This window comes from Dendropsophus ebraccatus, chromosome 9 (genome assembly GCF_027789765.1).
Source record: "Dendropsophus ebraccatus isolate aDenEbr1 chromosome 9, aDenEbr1.pat, whole genome shotgun sequence".
Taxonomy (NCBI): domain Eukaryota; kingdom Metazoa; phylum Chordata; class Amphibia; order Anura; family Hylidae; genus Dendropsophus; species Dendropsophus ebraccatus.
In genome coordinates this window covers 7,836,574-7,851,315 of record NC_091462.1, presented here as the reverse complement: position 1 = coordinate 7,851,315, position 14,742 = coordinate 7,836,574, and the positions used below count along the sequence as shown (strand labels likewise).

The window sequence follows — 14,742 nt, the reverse complement described above, 5'->3', positions numbered from 1 at the left end:
TGGAGAAGAGCACAGAGTAAGCAAGAGGGATAAGGAAGATGAAAGTGAAGATGAGGAGGTGGAGGAGGGGAACATGAATGTTATAAATAGGAAGCAGGAGGAAGAAGAAAAGAGGATGAAGAAAGAAGAGGAGGAGACAGGAATAAGATGGAAGGGGAACAGATGGAGCCATAAAGAGGCAGTAACCAGAGGCAGGGAGGAGTGAGGAGGAGTGCAGGGAGGTGAGTACATCTCATCACAACATCACAATGAGTACAGTATGGAGATGTGAGAAAAGCTTTGTACACTGTAAATTTCTCTCCGTCCACGGATACAGCGACAATCTGCGACTACAGAGCTGCCCGGCTGACAGGACTTTATTAACCCCCTCTGCATCGCAAGAAACTATTATGTTGGGTTTAGGATATAACATGGAGGGATCGTCCAGTCTCCCATAAAGAAACTGTCATGGCTGCTATTATGGCTTCTGTTATTACAGGTTTTCACTGCCTTATAATAGAATTGTGGGTAACAACGACCATCAGAGCAGAGGACACCAGAGAACGGGAGCCCTGATACCAGAGGGGAGGAGCCCTGTAACCAGAGGGGAGGAGCCCTGATACCAGAGGGGAGGAGCCCTGATACCAGAGGGGAGGAGCCCTGATACCAGGGGGAGGAGCCCTGATACCAGGGGGGGAGGAGCCCTGATACAAGAGGGGAGGAGTCCTGATACCAGGGGGGGGAGGAGTCCTGATACCAGAGGGGAGGAGCCCTAATACCAGGGGGGAGGAGCCCTGATACAAGAGGGGAGGAGTCCTGATACCAGGGGGGGGAAGCCCTGATACCAGAGGGGAGGAGTCCTGATACCAGGGGGAGGGGGGGGAGTCCTGATACCAGAAGGGAGGAGCCCTGATACCAGGGGGGAGGGGCCCTGATACCAGAGGGGAGGAGCCCTGATACCATTGGGGAGGAGCCCTGATAACAGAGGGGAGGAGTCCTGATGCCAGAGAGAAGGTGCCCTGATTCCAGAGGGGAGGAGCCCTGATACCAGAGGGGAGAAGTCCTGATACCAGAGTGGAGAAGTCCTGATGCCAGAGGGGAAGAGCCATGATACCAGAGGGGAAGAGCCATGATACCAGAGGAAAGGAGCCCTGATGCCAGAGGGGAGGACCCTGATGCCAGAGGGGAGGAGCCCTGATGCCAGAGGGAAGGAGTCCTGGTGCCAGAGGGGAGGAGCCGTGATGCCAGAGGGGAGGAGCGCTGATGCCAGAGGGGAGGAGCCCTGATACCAGAGGGGAGGAGCCCTGATACCAGAGGGGAGGAGCGCTGATGCCAGAGGGGAGGAGCCCTGATACCGAAGGGGAGGAGCCCTGATGCCAGAGGGAAGGAGCTCTGATGACAGAGGGGAGGAGCCCTGATGCCAGAGGGAAGGAGTCCTGGTGCCAGAGGGGAGGAGCCCTGATGCCAGAGGGGAGGTGCCATGATACTGGAGGGGAAGAGCCATGATACCCGAGGGGAAGAGCCATGATACCCGAGGGGAGGAGCCATGATACCCGAGGTAAGGAGCCATGGCACTGGAGGAGCCCTGATACCCAAGGGGAGGGACCCTGTCACCTGAGGGTAGGAACCCTGATGCCAGAGGGGAGGAGCCCTGATACCAGAGGGGAGGAGCTGTGATACCAGAGGGGAGGGACCCTAGAGCCCACAGAGGCTTGTCTACACTGGATACTTTGCAAAAACATACTGAGATGAAGCCTCATTTACAGGAGACTGGACGCCGGACCTTTAAACAATTTGTATTTTATGAACATGGCGTCCTGTATATTGTACCCCAACTTCCCAGTCCTGCTGAGGTAACGTCACTATGTATCACCGACTCACTGTTAGACACAAGAGGGGGGGGCCTAGCTGCTGGGACCCCGACTTACCCCATGAACGAGGGGGTCCAGGTCCCCGTTCACGGTGGGCAGGTGGTGATGAATGTGAGGTCATTCTCCAAAGGAATTAAGGTGGGAATCCTTGTGTGGATTCTTTGTGCTACCTAAGACGAGGAGACGACAGTGTACGGGTCAGGGGGTCATTACAAGATGAAGGCGGAGCGGCTCTGTCCATGGAGCCCATATATCACCGCTGAGAATACGACACAGATTTACACACAGACACACACACGCGGTGCGACACTACAACACGTCCACGCCGGCACCACTGACAGCGCCTGATACTATATCCCCAGAAAATAAAACAAGGTGCTAGTATGGTGCAAGCAAAGTGTAAGCAGGGAAGCAGCCTGACATATCCTATCCATAACCCTCATCATAGCCGGCCAGGCAGGAGGAGGAAGACTCTATGTTCATCTGCATGGTGGGGGACAGGACTGTACATAACTGTGGGAGCACTACAACTCTCAGCATGCCTGGCTGGGTCAGGGTTGTGCATTGTAACCCCAGGCAGCAAGCGCCCACCCCTCTGTCCTCCATATTCCTGCACAGAGCAGATTGTGCTGATCAGAGGGGGGTGCCCCCCATGAGCGGAGGCTGCGGCTAAGCCTCCCGGGGGATCAGGTGGAGTATAAGAGGGGTCCTAAATCACCAGCCCCCCAACAAGGGATAGACAGGGGGGTGCGGACTACAAGGGTGCAACCACTGACACACTACAGTGTATGACCCTAAGTGTTCAACACTGTATCCCCTCCATTCATACTAACATGTATCCCCCATATATGCTACACTGTATCACCCCCATATATGTTATACTGCATCCACCCCAGTTATACTGCATTGTGTATTCTAGTCTACTCTATATCATCCATTCACATTACAACGGATCTCTCCATAGACATTACATTGTATTTACTCTGTTGTATCTTGTAGGCTTTACACTACAATGTATGTGATCCCTGTTGTTACATTCTATCCCACCCCATATACCCCCATTCACACTACACTGTATAATTCTGCACTGTTCAGACCCACTTCTATCGGCTCCGTTCACACCAGCACATGTGCCCCCCCCCATCCACCCACCACATGGTATCGTTGCCGGTCACGTCTTCCCCCTCCTCAATATGTTTGTAGTTGGGGGGGGGTTCTGCTTTCTTAGAGACACGTGTTCCCTTCTCTATGACAGATCAGAGTGTTTATTCTGCATATACTGAGTGAGCGGTGAGAAAACTCCCCGGGTATAGGGCATAACCGGCAGAGGACGTGGTCTGAAGACAGTGGGGTGGAGTAGGGCTTCCAGCTTCTTTCAGTGTCTTTCTGGGGTTCAGGTGGCACCCTCATAGTCCCATTATAGTTTGTGGCTAGAAAATTGTCCCATACAGAATATTGATTCACTCCTCCTCCTCCTCCTCTTCTTCCTCCTCCTCCTCCTCCTCCGCCATCACTTCCACCAGGAGATCAGCGGTGCAGCTTGTCTCCCCCTGGCTGTTGCTGGCTTTGCAGGTGTACTTGGCGTCGTCGTCCCCACAAACTTCAGAGATGGTCAGGGAGCAGTTGCCGTCCTCGTCATAATCGATCTGGAAGTGACGCGACTCCTTGATGGGCTGATCGTCCTTATACCAGATCACCTCTGGATCAGGATGACCTGAAAAATGCGGGGTCATTACACACACTGGTCCATACAGAGGGAATACATCCCAACCGCCATGGGACCCCAAAAGTTACCTTCAATCCTGCAGTCAAATCTGGCAGCGCTGCCTTCCACCACCTCCATGTCCTTTATGGTCCTAGTGAACACCGGCTTGGTGGGAGGTCGCTCCTCAGATACAGATTCCAGGAAAGCCTGGTTGTCCTCTGTAAGACACATCAGTGTTAGCCGCACATATACAGCAATGTCACCATGTTAGATCCTCCCACCAAGGAATGGAGACTGCACCAAAGCCCCAGCTCTGCACAGGCAGCTCAGATATCGTAACATGAAGATCTGAGATGGGAGATTCAATGTCCCACCATATCCAAGATCTCTGCTTCCTGTCAGTGGTTGGAAACTAATAATGGCTGAGGGTTTGTTACACTTGTCCCCAGTCTACACAATCCTCTTACTAGGCCATGCTCACACGACACTAAGGGGGACATGTATCAAGCGGCAAATCTGTTTTTTCGGCGAAAACTGCCGATTTGCGTATAATTTTATTTGCAAATGGCCGTTTTGCAAATAAAATATTCGCAAATTGGCACTTTCGGCCTGGTACGCCAGGAGGGCGGAGAAGAGGCGGAACGGGGGCGCGGACTCGCAGGAAACCTACTCCAGCCCTCAGCTGGCGTACGTTTCCTGCCGTGCGCACCAGTGCGCACGGGATTTATGTAGAGGCAGTCCGCCTCTACATAAATCTCTGTACCGGCAGAGCTGCGGGGAGATTTTTAAGTCCAGTGCAGAAAACGCCGGACTTAATAAATGTCCCCCTTAGGCTGCGTTCACACTACGTATATTTCAGTCAGTATTGCAACCAAAACCAGGAGTGGATTAGAAACACAGAAAGGATCTGTTCACACAATGGTGAAATTGAGTGGATGGCCGCCATATAACAGTAAATAACGGCCATTATTTCAATATAACAGCCGTTGTTCTAAAATAACAACAAATATTTGCCATTAAATGGCGGCCATCCACTCAATTTCACCATTGTGTGAACAGATCCTTTCTGTGTTTTAATCCACTCCTGGTTTTGGTTGCAATATGAGGACAACAATACTGACTGAAATATACTGACTGAAATATACATATACTGACTGAAAAATACGTAGTGTGAACGCAGCCTAAGGCTGGGTTCACACTACGTATATTTCAGTCAGTATTGTGGTCCTCATATTGCAACCAAAACCAGGAGTGGATTGAAAACACAGAAAGGCTCTGTTCACATAATGTTGTAATTGAGTGGATGGCCAACATTTAATGGCAAATATTTGCTGGTATTTTAGAACAACAGCTGTTATATTGAAATAATGGCCGTTATTTACCGTTATATGGCGGCCATCCACTCAATTTCAACATTGTGTGAACATAGCCTTTCTGTGTTTTTAATCCACTCCTGGTTTTGGTTGCTATGAGGACCACAATACTGCCTGAAATATACGTAGTATGAACCCAGCCTAAATCTGTATGAAATCCACTGTAAATCTGCGTCCCACTATCCTCAATGGGAATCTGCACAGTAGTTTGTACAGCACAGGCTTTCACGCATTACAGGTCACTTTCTGGTGCGTTTCTGTGTGGATTGTCAGGACACAGATGAGCCTATTCAGACCGGCTGATCCATTCCTAAAATTCAAGCGTGCACGATTTTTTTATTACATATATGAATTTTTCTGATGGAAATATCCATGGTGAACATGGGGCAAATATTTCAGCCGCAGAATCCCTCTCCCGCCCACACAGTTTGCTTCAATGTATCAGTGCAGGTAAACTATATAATATAGACTTTTCAACAATTGTAACAAACTCTCAGCTGTTACGGCCCCCATACACAATAGAGGACGTTGGCCAAAGCTGTCATTATCAGCCGGCCCTCCTAGCTCTCCCATGACTGTGAGGGGAGAGAAGGATCAGGCATATGGGATTTCAGCTGCCCGATCCTTCTGTTATCACTGCTAGAGGAGACTGACACTGACCACATGAAGGACGTGCACAGCTGCCATATGTATCGGACCAGCTTTAGAGGGATTGTGACTTTTCAAATTTTAACCTCTACATGTAATTGAAAATGCAGTAACACAGGGATAGGGAACCCTCAGGCCCCCAGCTGCTGCCTTTGGCTGTCCAGACATGATGGCAATTGTATCTAAGCAACAGCTGGAGGACCATAGGTTCCCCATCCCTGCACTAACAGTGTGCACAGATGATAAAATGATGGGGTATGTTCCTGTGTCCCCCCCAGTCCTTACACCCGGCCCGCACCTTCATTGGCTTCTGCCTCTGTAGACAAGGGGCTGCTCGGGGAACTTCCAGACGACTTCCTGCCGCTCAGCCCAGAAATCATGGCCATGGACGACAGTCGCCCGATAGCTCGTACAGCGTTTCCCGTTTTCTGGAGGAAAGAGACGAGACCTCATGATTATTACTAATTCTCAGTGGTAACCTTGGAATGCCCTCACCCCAACTTATAATAAGTGACACCCAAAGAGAACCTGTGCAGTACAGCAAGTACAGGGGCCCCCAGATGAGCAAGGAAGGGAAGGGCCCATGTGGCAGAAGTATAGGAACCCGATCTGAGGATGTAACTTGACCAGGGCTGCAGCAGGATCCTGTATGTGTATACTCCCCCTCCCCCATACACCACACACACATACATATATATAATGTGGCGGCCAGCAGCTGCCATATTACCTGCCACTTCCGCCGCGCCATGTACTTCTTCATCCTCTCCTTGGACAGCTTCTTGGCCTCCATGGTGCTGGTGTCTTGTAGCAGCCAGGTGTGTTGCAGACACTGGGAACAATTCAAGCGGCTCCTGAGGAGAAATGGAAGAGATGCGAGTGAGGTCACCGACCACTCCGACCTCTCCCAAATCCTGGAAGTTGAAGCTAACAATATAAAGGAGAGGGCCCCTTCAGTCTCAATATATAATTAAATATCAGAGTAAGCTCATATAATCTCTAAATGCTGAGTTATATTATGCCTTATAGTAGTCACCTCCAGAGCTGCACTCACAATTGTGCTGGCTGCCTATGGTTTACTTCCTGGCCCAATGATGTCTGAGCCTCTAAAATAAATTGTAGTCTTCTGACAAGAAGGGCTCTGCAGCTCTGGATGTGACTGGAGGACGGGACCTGTACAATGTGTCACTATGAGACCAGAGAGGGATGGTGATATCCCTGGTATCCTTCGCTAGTGAAAACCAAACCCCCTAGTGAGTCCCCCGATCCCCCTGTTGGCACCGGGAGGGGGCACTCACTTCATGTCTTTCTTCAGGAGGCTGCTGATGAAGTTCTTGGCCTCTTCTGAAATCTCATCGAAAGCTTCGTCATCGAAATCCCAGGTCGCAGAGGTGACGTTGGCCAAAGTCTCAGTATCGCTATCACCCATAAACGGGGACAGACCGCTCACCCTGTAAAAGAAGGGGAATTTAATAGGGGTTTAATGCCCTATATACCATCAGTATGACAGGGATACGGGGGATATATGGATATAGTCACTGATTGGTACAGACCCTTATGTCATTAGTATGGGATGTGACATCATATTGGGGGGGAGGCATGGATATAGTCACTGACTGGTACAGACCCTTATGTCATTAGTATGGGATGTGACATCATATTGGGGGGGCGGGGAGGCATGGATACAGTCACTGACTGGTACAGACCCTTATGTCATTAGTATGGGATGTGACATCATATTGGGGGGGAGGCATGGATACAGTCACTGACTGGTACAGACCCTTATGTCATTAGTAGGAGATGTGACATCATATTAGGGAGAGCACAGATATAGTCACTGACAGGTACAGACCCCTATATCACCACTATACTATGTGACATTATACAGGGACTATTATTTGGAGCTGCATAGTCTTCCTGGCCATTGTGATCATGGGCTTCCTCCTCTGCACTCAACAACTTGCAGCAGCATAAAGAGGCCACCATATGGCGCTACCTGACCACATGAAGTGACAGCGGCAGTGATGGAGTCCACCACGGGAAGAGGACAGGTTACAACCTGGCTGCAGTAACAGGTGATATGGTGAGGCCCCTGCTGGAAGGATTGGTGCAGTGACAGTGAGTGCCTGTATGAGTGAGAGCACCTGACTGAGTGCCTGTAAGAGTGACAGCCCCTGACTGAGTGCCTGTAAGAGTGACAGCCCCTGACTGAGTGCCTGTAAGAGTGACAGCACCTGAGTGAGTGCCTGCATGAATGATGCGATACTAGCTGGGTGCTAATGTTATGTGGCACACCAAGCTTTATACCCAGGATGTTTTGCCAATAGCCTCCACTGTGCAGCATACACTTTGTACACTAGGTGGCGATATCCTGACATTAAGAATAAAGGATCCCCGGTAGTATCTCTCATTCTGTGTACACAGCTGGTGGCGAGCAGGACAATGACCCCTCCTGTCTGTCACTCTCTGCAGGGCTGGGATCCATATGCAGAGGATACTTGTTGTGTGTAATGTGCAGGTGCAGACCCCGGCCCCTGTCAGTGCACGCTCACCTCTCTGCCCAGAGACACACAGGACATTATGGAGCCATACACATTAACCCCTTCACTGCTGGGAAGATTCCTACTTACAGAATGTAACAGATGACTCCAATGCTCCACATGTCAGTGGTGTATCCGATTGGCTCGTAATTGATCACTTCAGGGGCCACAAATTCTGGGGTCCCAAATAAAACTTTAAGGTTCGGTGTGTTTTCTGCAAAATAAAAGTTTTTTTAGAATCCAGGCCTAGTTGGGAGGAATTGATTTGCTTCTTTATTTCTAACCTGAGATTGTTTCTCACAAATGACACCCACTTTGCCCTCTGGTTTAAAACATCACTTTTACTTTGTTGTTTAAGAAACTAGTTTTTAATACCCAAATATACAGAGCAGATACAGGGCGACTGTCCTCCGCCAGGGGTGTACTGGGATACTTCAGCACGACTGCCAATCACTCTGCTTTACAACCGATTCTGCTCTGATTCTGACCAGTTAGGAGCCAATTTATCGCTCTCATTCACTATCAGTTGGGACATAAATAAGAACAGGTATATACAATCTATTACTCTCTGGTATCAGCCATGTCAGGCTGGGGGGGAGGTGGCTGTAGGACAGGTATATACAATCTATTACTCTCTGGTATCAGCCATGTCAGGCTGGGGGGGGGGGAGGTGACTGTAGGACAGGTATATACAATCTATTACTCTCTGGTATCAGCCATGTCAGGCTGGGGGGGAGGTGGCTGTAGGACAGGTATATACAATCTATTACTCTCTGGTATCAGCCATGTCAGGCTGGGGGGGGGTGACTGTAGGACAGGTATATACAATCTATTACTCTCTGGTATCAGCCATGTCAGGCTGGAGGTGGAGGTGACTGTAGGACAGGTATATACAATCTATTACTCTCTGGTATCAGCCATGTCAGGCTGGAGGTGGAGATGACTGTAGGACAGGTATACACAATCTATTACTCTCTGGTATCAGCCATGTCAGGCTGGGGGGGGAGGTGACTGTAGGACAGGTATATACAATCTATTACTCTCTGGTATCAGCCATGCAGCTTTTTTCACCCTCTATGTAGGTGACAGTAATGTTCTATGTTACATGACCCCCCCACTAAGCTGCGGTTGGCTCTGCACAGCGGATGAGTGAAGATGACTGTTATCCTGGATGTTGTGTTGTCTTTCACCTTTATGTAGGCTACAGTGATGTCCCCAAATCTTGAAGCTCCGCACCCCCCCTCTGAGCCCTGTTTCCAGCTCCGCACAGACCCCTGAAGAGTTAACAGAGCAGAACTCTGCGCAGACGGTTTATCTGAAATGAAGTTTACATGAGACATTAAGAAGACCAAAAAAGGGCAGGAATCAAATCCCATTACTTAAGGAAGAATTCCCAACCATAATAAGAGCGCAGCGAGCCCAGCATCCCTGAAGGAAGATCGCACCTCCGATTAGATTACAGGGACTTTACATGGGACTGCGCGCTGCTTTATGGGCCATAAAAGAGGTTACTGAGATCCTATGGGGAGGGGTCCGGGTACGCACAGGAGAATGGGGGGACAAGACGTCATAGGAACATATAAGTATAAGGTGACAGCCATGTCTGGTGGTAAGTACAGGACATATAAGTATAAGGTGACAGCCGTGTCTGGCGGTCAGCACAGAATATATAAGTATAAGGTGGCAGCCGTGTCTGGCGGTCAGCACAGGACATATAAGTATAAGGTGACAGCCGTGTCTGGCGGTCAGCACAGGAAATATAAGTATAAGGTGATAACCATGTCTGGCGGTCAGCACAGGAAATATAAGTATAAGGTGACAGCCGTGTCTGGCGGTCAGCACAGGACATATAAGCATAAGGTGATAACCATGACTGGCGGTCAGCACATCGGTGATGCATTGTGTAAATTGGGTCTTTCTGCCCACTAGACTCTCCAGAACCAGATTCTGTGGTCTAAACCTCTTAATGTGCATCACACCCCAGATCTGGTCATAGTGTGGCGTGCTGTCACTACAGCGTATGTGTCTTGGAGCCTCCACAGCAGCACAGAGGAATGGACCCTCACCTAATCTTCTGGCCAGGCCAAAGTCAATGAGTTTGATCTTGGTCCCAGTCTTGTTGACGCACATGATGTTCTCGGGTTTGAGGTCCAGGTGGACGATGCCTTGCTTGTGAATGTAGCCAACGCCTTCCAGTATCTGCATCATGTACTTGATGACTTCTCTTTCCGTCAACTCAAAGTCCTCGTCAATGATCCTCTCAAAGAGCTCCCCCCCAGAGACCCTGCCGGGGAAAGAGAGGCGGCGTAAGGGGCTCATATGTGCCTAATATTCATACATACATACACACCTGCTATACACCCATCTACATATAAACGCATGCTATACTTACATACACACCTGCCATACATACATACAAGCCTGCCATACACACATACACGCCTCCTATCCATCTATCTACACATACACACCTGTCATACATACACACATGCCTACCATACATGCCTGTCATACATACATACACATCTGCCTTACATACACACCTGTCATACACATACACACCTGCCTTACATACATATACACCTGTCATACACACATACACACTTGCCTTAAATACACACCGGTCATACAAACATATACACACACACACACACACACACACGTCATACATACACACATGCCTGTCATACATACACACATGTCATACATACATAAACACTTATCATACATACATACATACCTGCTATACATACACGCTTGCCATACATACACACATACACTCCTACCATACATACATGCACCTCTATTATACCTGCATACATGTTTTAATACATTTATCTACCATACATGCATGTCTATAATACATATCTAACATACAGTATACACAGGTCTATTAAATATACACATACAGGTATTTATACTATCTATTTATATAGCAATCACATATTTTGCAGCGCTGTACAAAGAAGATCACACAGAACCTGTCCCTGAACATGACAACCAGTCTCTCCTGGGAATCAGAGGGGTTAGGGTAATAAAGTGAAAGTGAGAGTGTGGGTGTGTGTGGAGGGGAGTACATTGTTCTTATTTGCCCTAAAACAGCTTTAGTCACATGACCACGTCCCAGGAATTGGGGTCACTTACAGTTCTAGCACCATCACCATGTCGCTTTTGGACTCGAAGGCGTCGATGCATTGCACCAGCTTGGGGTGGTGCAGACAGTTCATGATGTCGATCTCTTGTCTTATACTCTCCTTGTCCTTGGCAGAATAGGCCTTGAGGAACTTTCCGGCCCATACCTTCTTCGTTTTCTTATCCACGATGCGGAACACTTGTCCGAATTTCCCCCTGTAAGAAGAGAAACATTTCATAGAGTGCAGATACGGGATCTGACATCTGAGGCTCGCCGGAGCCCAAGGAGACGGTGGAGGATGACCCCCGACCATGAGAGCAGACCTGACACCTGCTCAGACATCCTCACACTCAGAGATTCAGCTGATCCTGGAAAGCTGGTGTGTGAGTGAATGCCCAGGTTGGACAACCAGCTTTCCCAGACTCCTGAATGGACACATCACCACATCCCTGGTATGGTTCCCACTCAGATGCCTATACAACTACCATGCTGGAAGTCATCCAGCTTTCCCTGGAAACTGATGGTTGAAAGAAATGAAACAAAAAAAAATCTTAAAAGAAAAATAAAAATCTTAAAAGAAAAATAAGATCTTACAATAATGTTGTCGTGAAACTACAACTCCCAGCATGCAATGAAAAACGCCAACAGAAAAAGCTGTAGGAGCTGTAAAGTCGCCCATAATGTTCCTCATCTCCCCCTATGAGACCTCTGCACATGAACGGCCGCCATGGACACATCGCATGACCGGGACGTGTCAGTTCATGTCCGCACAGCGGCTGATGGGCCGTGATGGACACAGAGTAACAAGCCGCTGATGGATCCCATCACTATAAGGGTCATTCACCGATTATCCCTAAATCCCGATAAGACTGTGATCGCCCTGAGCTGCCGCTGCCAGATACATGATCCCCCATAAAGAAGAGCTGAAAAATATTCACTGAGAAACGGGGACTTCCCAGCACCAGGAGCCGAGCCTGAAATATGAAGCTGCATCCTCATAAACTATTATTATCAATGTGCGACGTCTAATCCCGTCCTCTGAGGGAGGAAGAAGGAAAGAGACGAAGGACAGAGAAATGTGCAACCCACCAGCTACAACAGTCCCGACATCACACATCCAGCTCTCCCCCATATTACAGGATCCATACACCTCACCTCCACTGGTACTGTGTACATACATTACTCCAGAGCTGCACTCACTATTCTGCTGGTGGGATCACTGTGTACATACATTACATTATAGATCCTATACTGATCCTGAGTTACATCCTGTATTATACTCCAGAGCTGCACTCACTATTCTGCTAATTGTTGTCTTGTAGACTGACAAGAAATGACTGTAGAGCCCAGTATAAAGCGGACACTTCCCAGAATAAGTTCTCTGCAGACATTGCTATTACTCACGTTCCCAGACGCTCCTCAACATCATAGAAGTCGGCCACCTTCTGTTCGGTGTTTATTACAACGTTCCTGTATTCCGGTTCTGTCTGCTTGTCCTCTGCAGAATAGAAGGAGGCAATGAGATGAAATCTACACCTAGATCAGCTACCGCCATATGTCGTCCCAGAACTGCTGCACAGACATCACATATGGTGTATATCCTACAGGAGTGACATCACTAATGTTTAAATGTAGGTTATATAACTTATGAGCGTGACATCACAACCTCTCAAATATAAATGAAATCTCACAGGAGTGACATCACTCATCTGCAAATACACAATATATCGTACAGGAGTGACATCACTCATCTCCAAATACACAATATATCGTTCAGGAGTGACATCACTCATCTCCAAATACACAATATATCATACAGGAGTGACATCACTCATCTCCAAATACACAATATATCATACAGGAGTGACATCACTCATCTCCAAATACACAATATATCGAACAGGAATGACATCACCATCCTCCATATAACCTCTAATATATCCAGACATTGAATATATATTTATGTAAGTAAACTCCAGAACTCACCATCATCCGAAACTTCGGCTTCATCTTTACGTACTGTGGAAAGAAATCATCATCCTCAATGTAAAGAACGACAAAGGAGAAGGAAACAAAGTACAACAATTCTTGTATTAGTCACAGACTACTGGTGCGACCTACTGGTCTGGTTTTATAGTATGTAACCACAGGATAGAATGACAGGCAGCACTGGTCAAGCATGATGGGAGTGATGATACATTGTGTGTGTGATAGGAGATTAGAGTCACAGCTCCTGGGGTCAGGAATGATGGGAGTGATTATACATTTTGTGTGATAGGAGATTAGAGTCACAGCTCCTGGGGTCAGGAATGATGGGAGTGATGATACATTGTGTGTGATAGGAGATTAGAGTGTGAGCTCCTGGGGTCAGGGATGATGGGAGTGAGGATACACTGTGTGTGATAGGAGATTAGAGTGTGAGCTCCTGGGGTCAGGGATGATGGGAGTGATGATACACTGTGTGTGATAGGAGATTAGAGTGTGAGCTCCTGGGGTCAGGGATGATGGGAGTGATGATACATTGTGTGTGATAGGAGATTAGAGTGTGAGCTCCTGGGGTCAGGGATGATGGGAGTGATGATACATTGTGTGTGATAGGAGATTAGAGTGTGAGCTCCTGGGGTCAGGGATGATGGGAGTGATAATACATTGTGTGTGATAGGAGATTAGAGTGTGAGCTCCTGGGGTCAGGGATGATGGGAGTGATGATACATTGTGTGTGATAGGAGATTAGAGTGTGAGCTCCTGGGGTCAGGGATGATGGGAGTGATGATACATTGTGTGTGATAGGAGATTAGAGTGTGAGCTCCTGGGGTCAGGGATGATGGGAGTGATGATACACTGTGTGTGATAGGAGATTAGAGTGTCAGCTCCTGGGGCCAGGGATGATGGGACTGATGATAAAGTCATGATACATTGTGTGCTATGAAGAGTAGACAGCAGGATAAGGATGATGGGGATGATATGATTTGTGTGCACTGCTGTGGCATATAGATGATGTGTATACATGGATGTAGCTTGGTCACCTTCTTCCTTATCTTTATAGGCCACCGGGTCGGACTCCTGGCTGGGCTCGCTGGTTCCATACACATTGGTGGCTCGTACCCGGAATTTGTATTGCCGGTCATGTAGTAAATTCTCTACATTGAAGGAGGTGCTCCTGCACTGCGTCAAGTCAGACCACGTCTTCCCTACAGAGTCCCAGATCTCCACTGTGTAGGACTGTACCACGCTCCCTCCGTCATAGGTCGGTCCGTACCACGACAAGGTAAGGGCCGAGCCTTTCATTTCAGACGCACATGGCTGACCCGCCGGAGGGTCGGGCTTATCTGCAAGGAAATAAGAGGAGTTATGGAACATCCTTCACCGATCAGGGAGAAATATAGTGTTATACATTATTCTCTGATGTATTATATATATTATACTCTGATATTATACACTGCTCAAAAAATAAAGGAAACATTTAAACAACACAATATAACTCCAAGTAAGGGTA

General features: G+C 48.2%; 1 protein-coding gene across 2 annotated transcripts in view; it reads right to left on the bottom strand.

Moving 5' to 3' along the window:
* Window positions 1–883: 883 nt before the first annotated feature.
* Window positions 884–14,742, bottom strand: part of MYLK (myosin light chain kinase) — a 121,025-nt gene continuing 107,166 nt past the window's right edge. The window contains exons 22-32 of one of the 2 annotated variants that reach the window (XM_069982454.1): window positions 14,273–14,575; window positions 13,233–13,265; window positions 12,651–12,744; window positions 11,258–11,461; window positions 10,180–10,397; window positions 8,204–8,327; window positions 6,872–7,024; window positions 6,304–6,427; window positions 5,875–6,004; window positions 3,645–3,773; window positions 884–3,564 (exon numbers count right to left, since the gene is read on the bottom strand). In XM_069982454.1, coding sequence (XP_069838555.1) covers window positions 3,311–3,564; window positions 3,645–3,773; window positions 5,875–6,004; window positions 6,304–6,427; window positions 6,872–7,024; window positions 8,204–8,327; window positions 10,180–10,397; window positions 11,258–11,461; window positions 12,651–12,744; window positions 13,233–13,265; window positions 14,273–14,575 — 1,766 coding nt within the window. In that variant the 3' untranslated portion in view covers window positions 884–3,310. The remainder of the gene's footprint in view (window positions 3,565–3,644; window positions 3,774–5,874; window positions 6,005–6,303; window positions 6,428–6,871; window positions 7,025–8,203; window positions 8,328–10,179; window positions 10,398–11,257; window positions 11,462–12,650; window positions 12,745–13,232; window positions 13,266–14,272; window positions 14,576–14,742) is intronic. The other variant, XM_069982453.1, reaches the window with a different exon arrangement.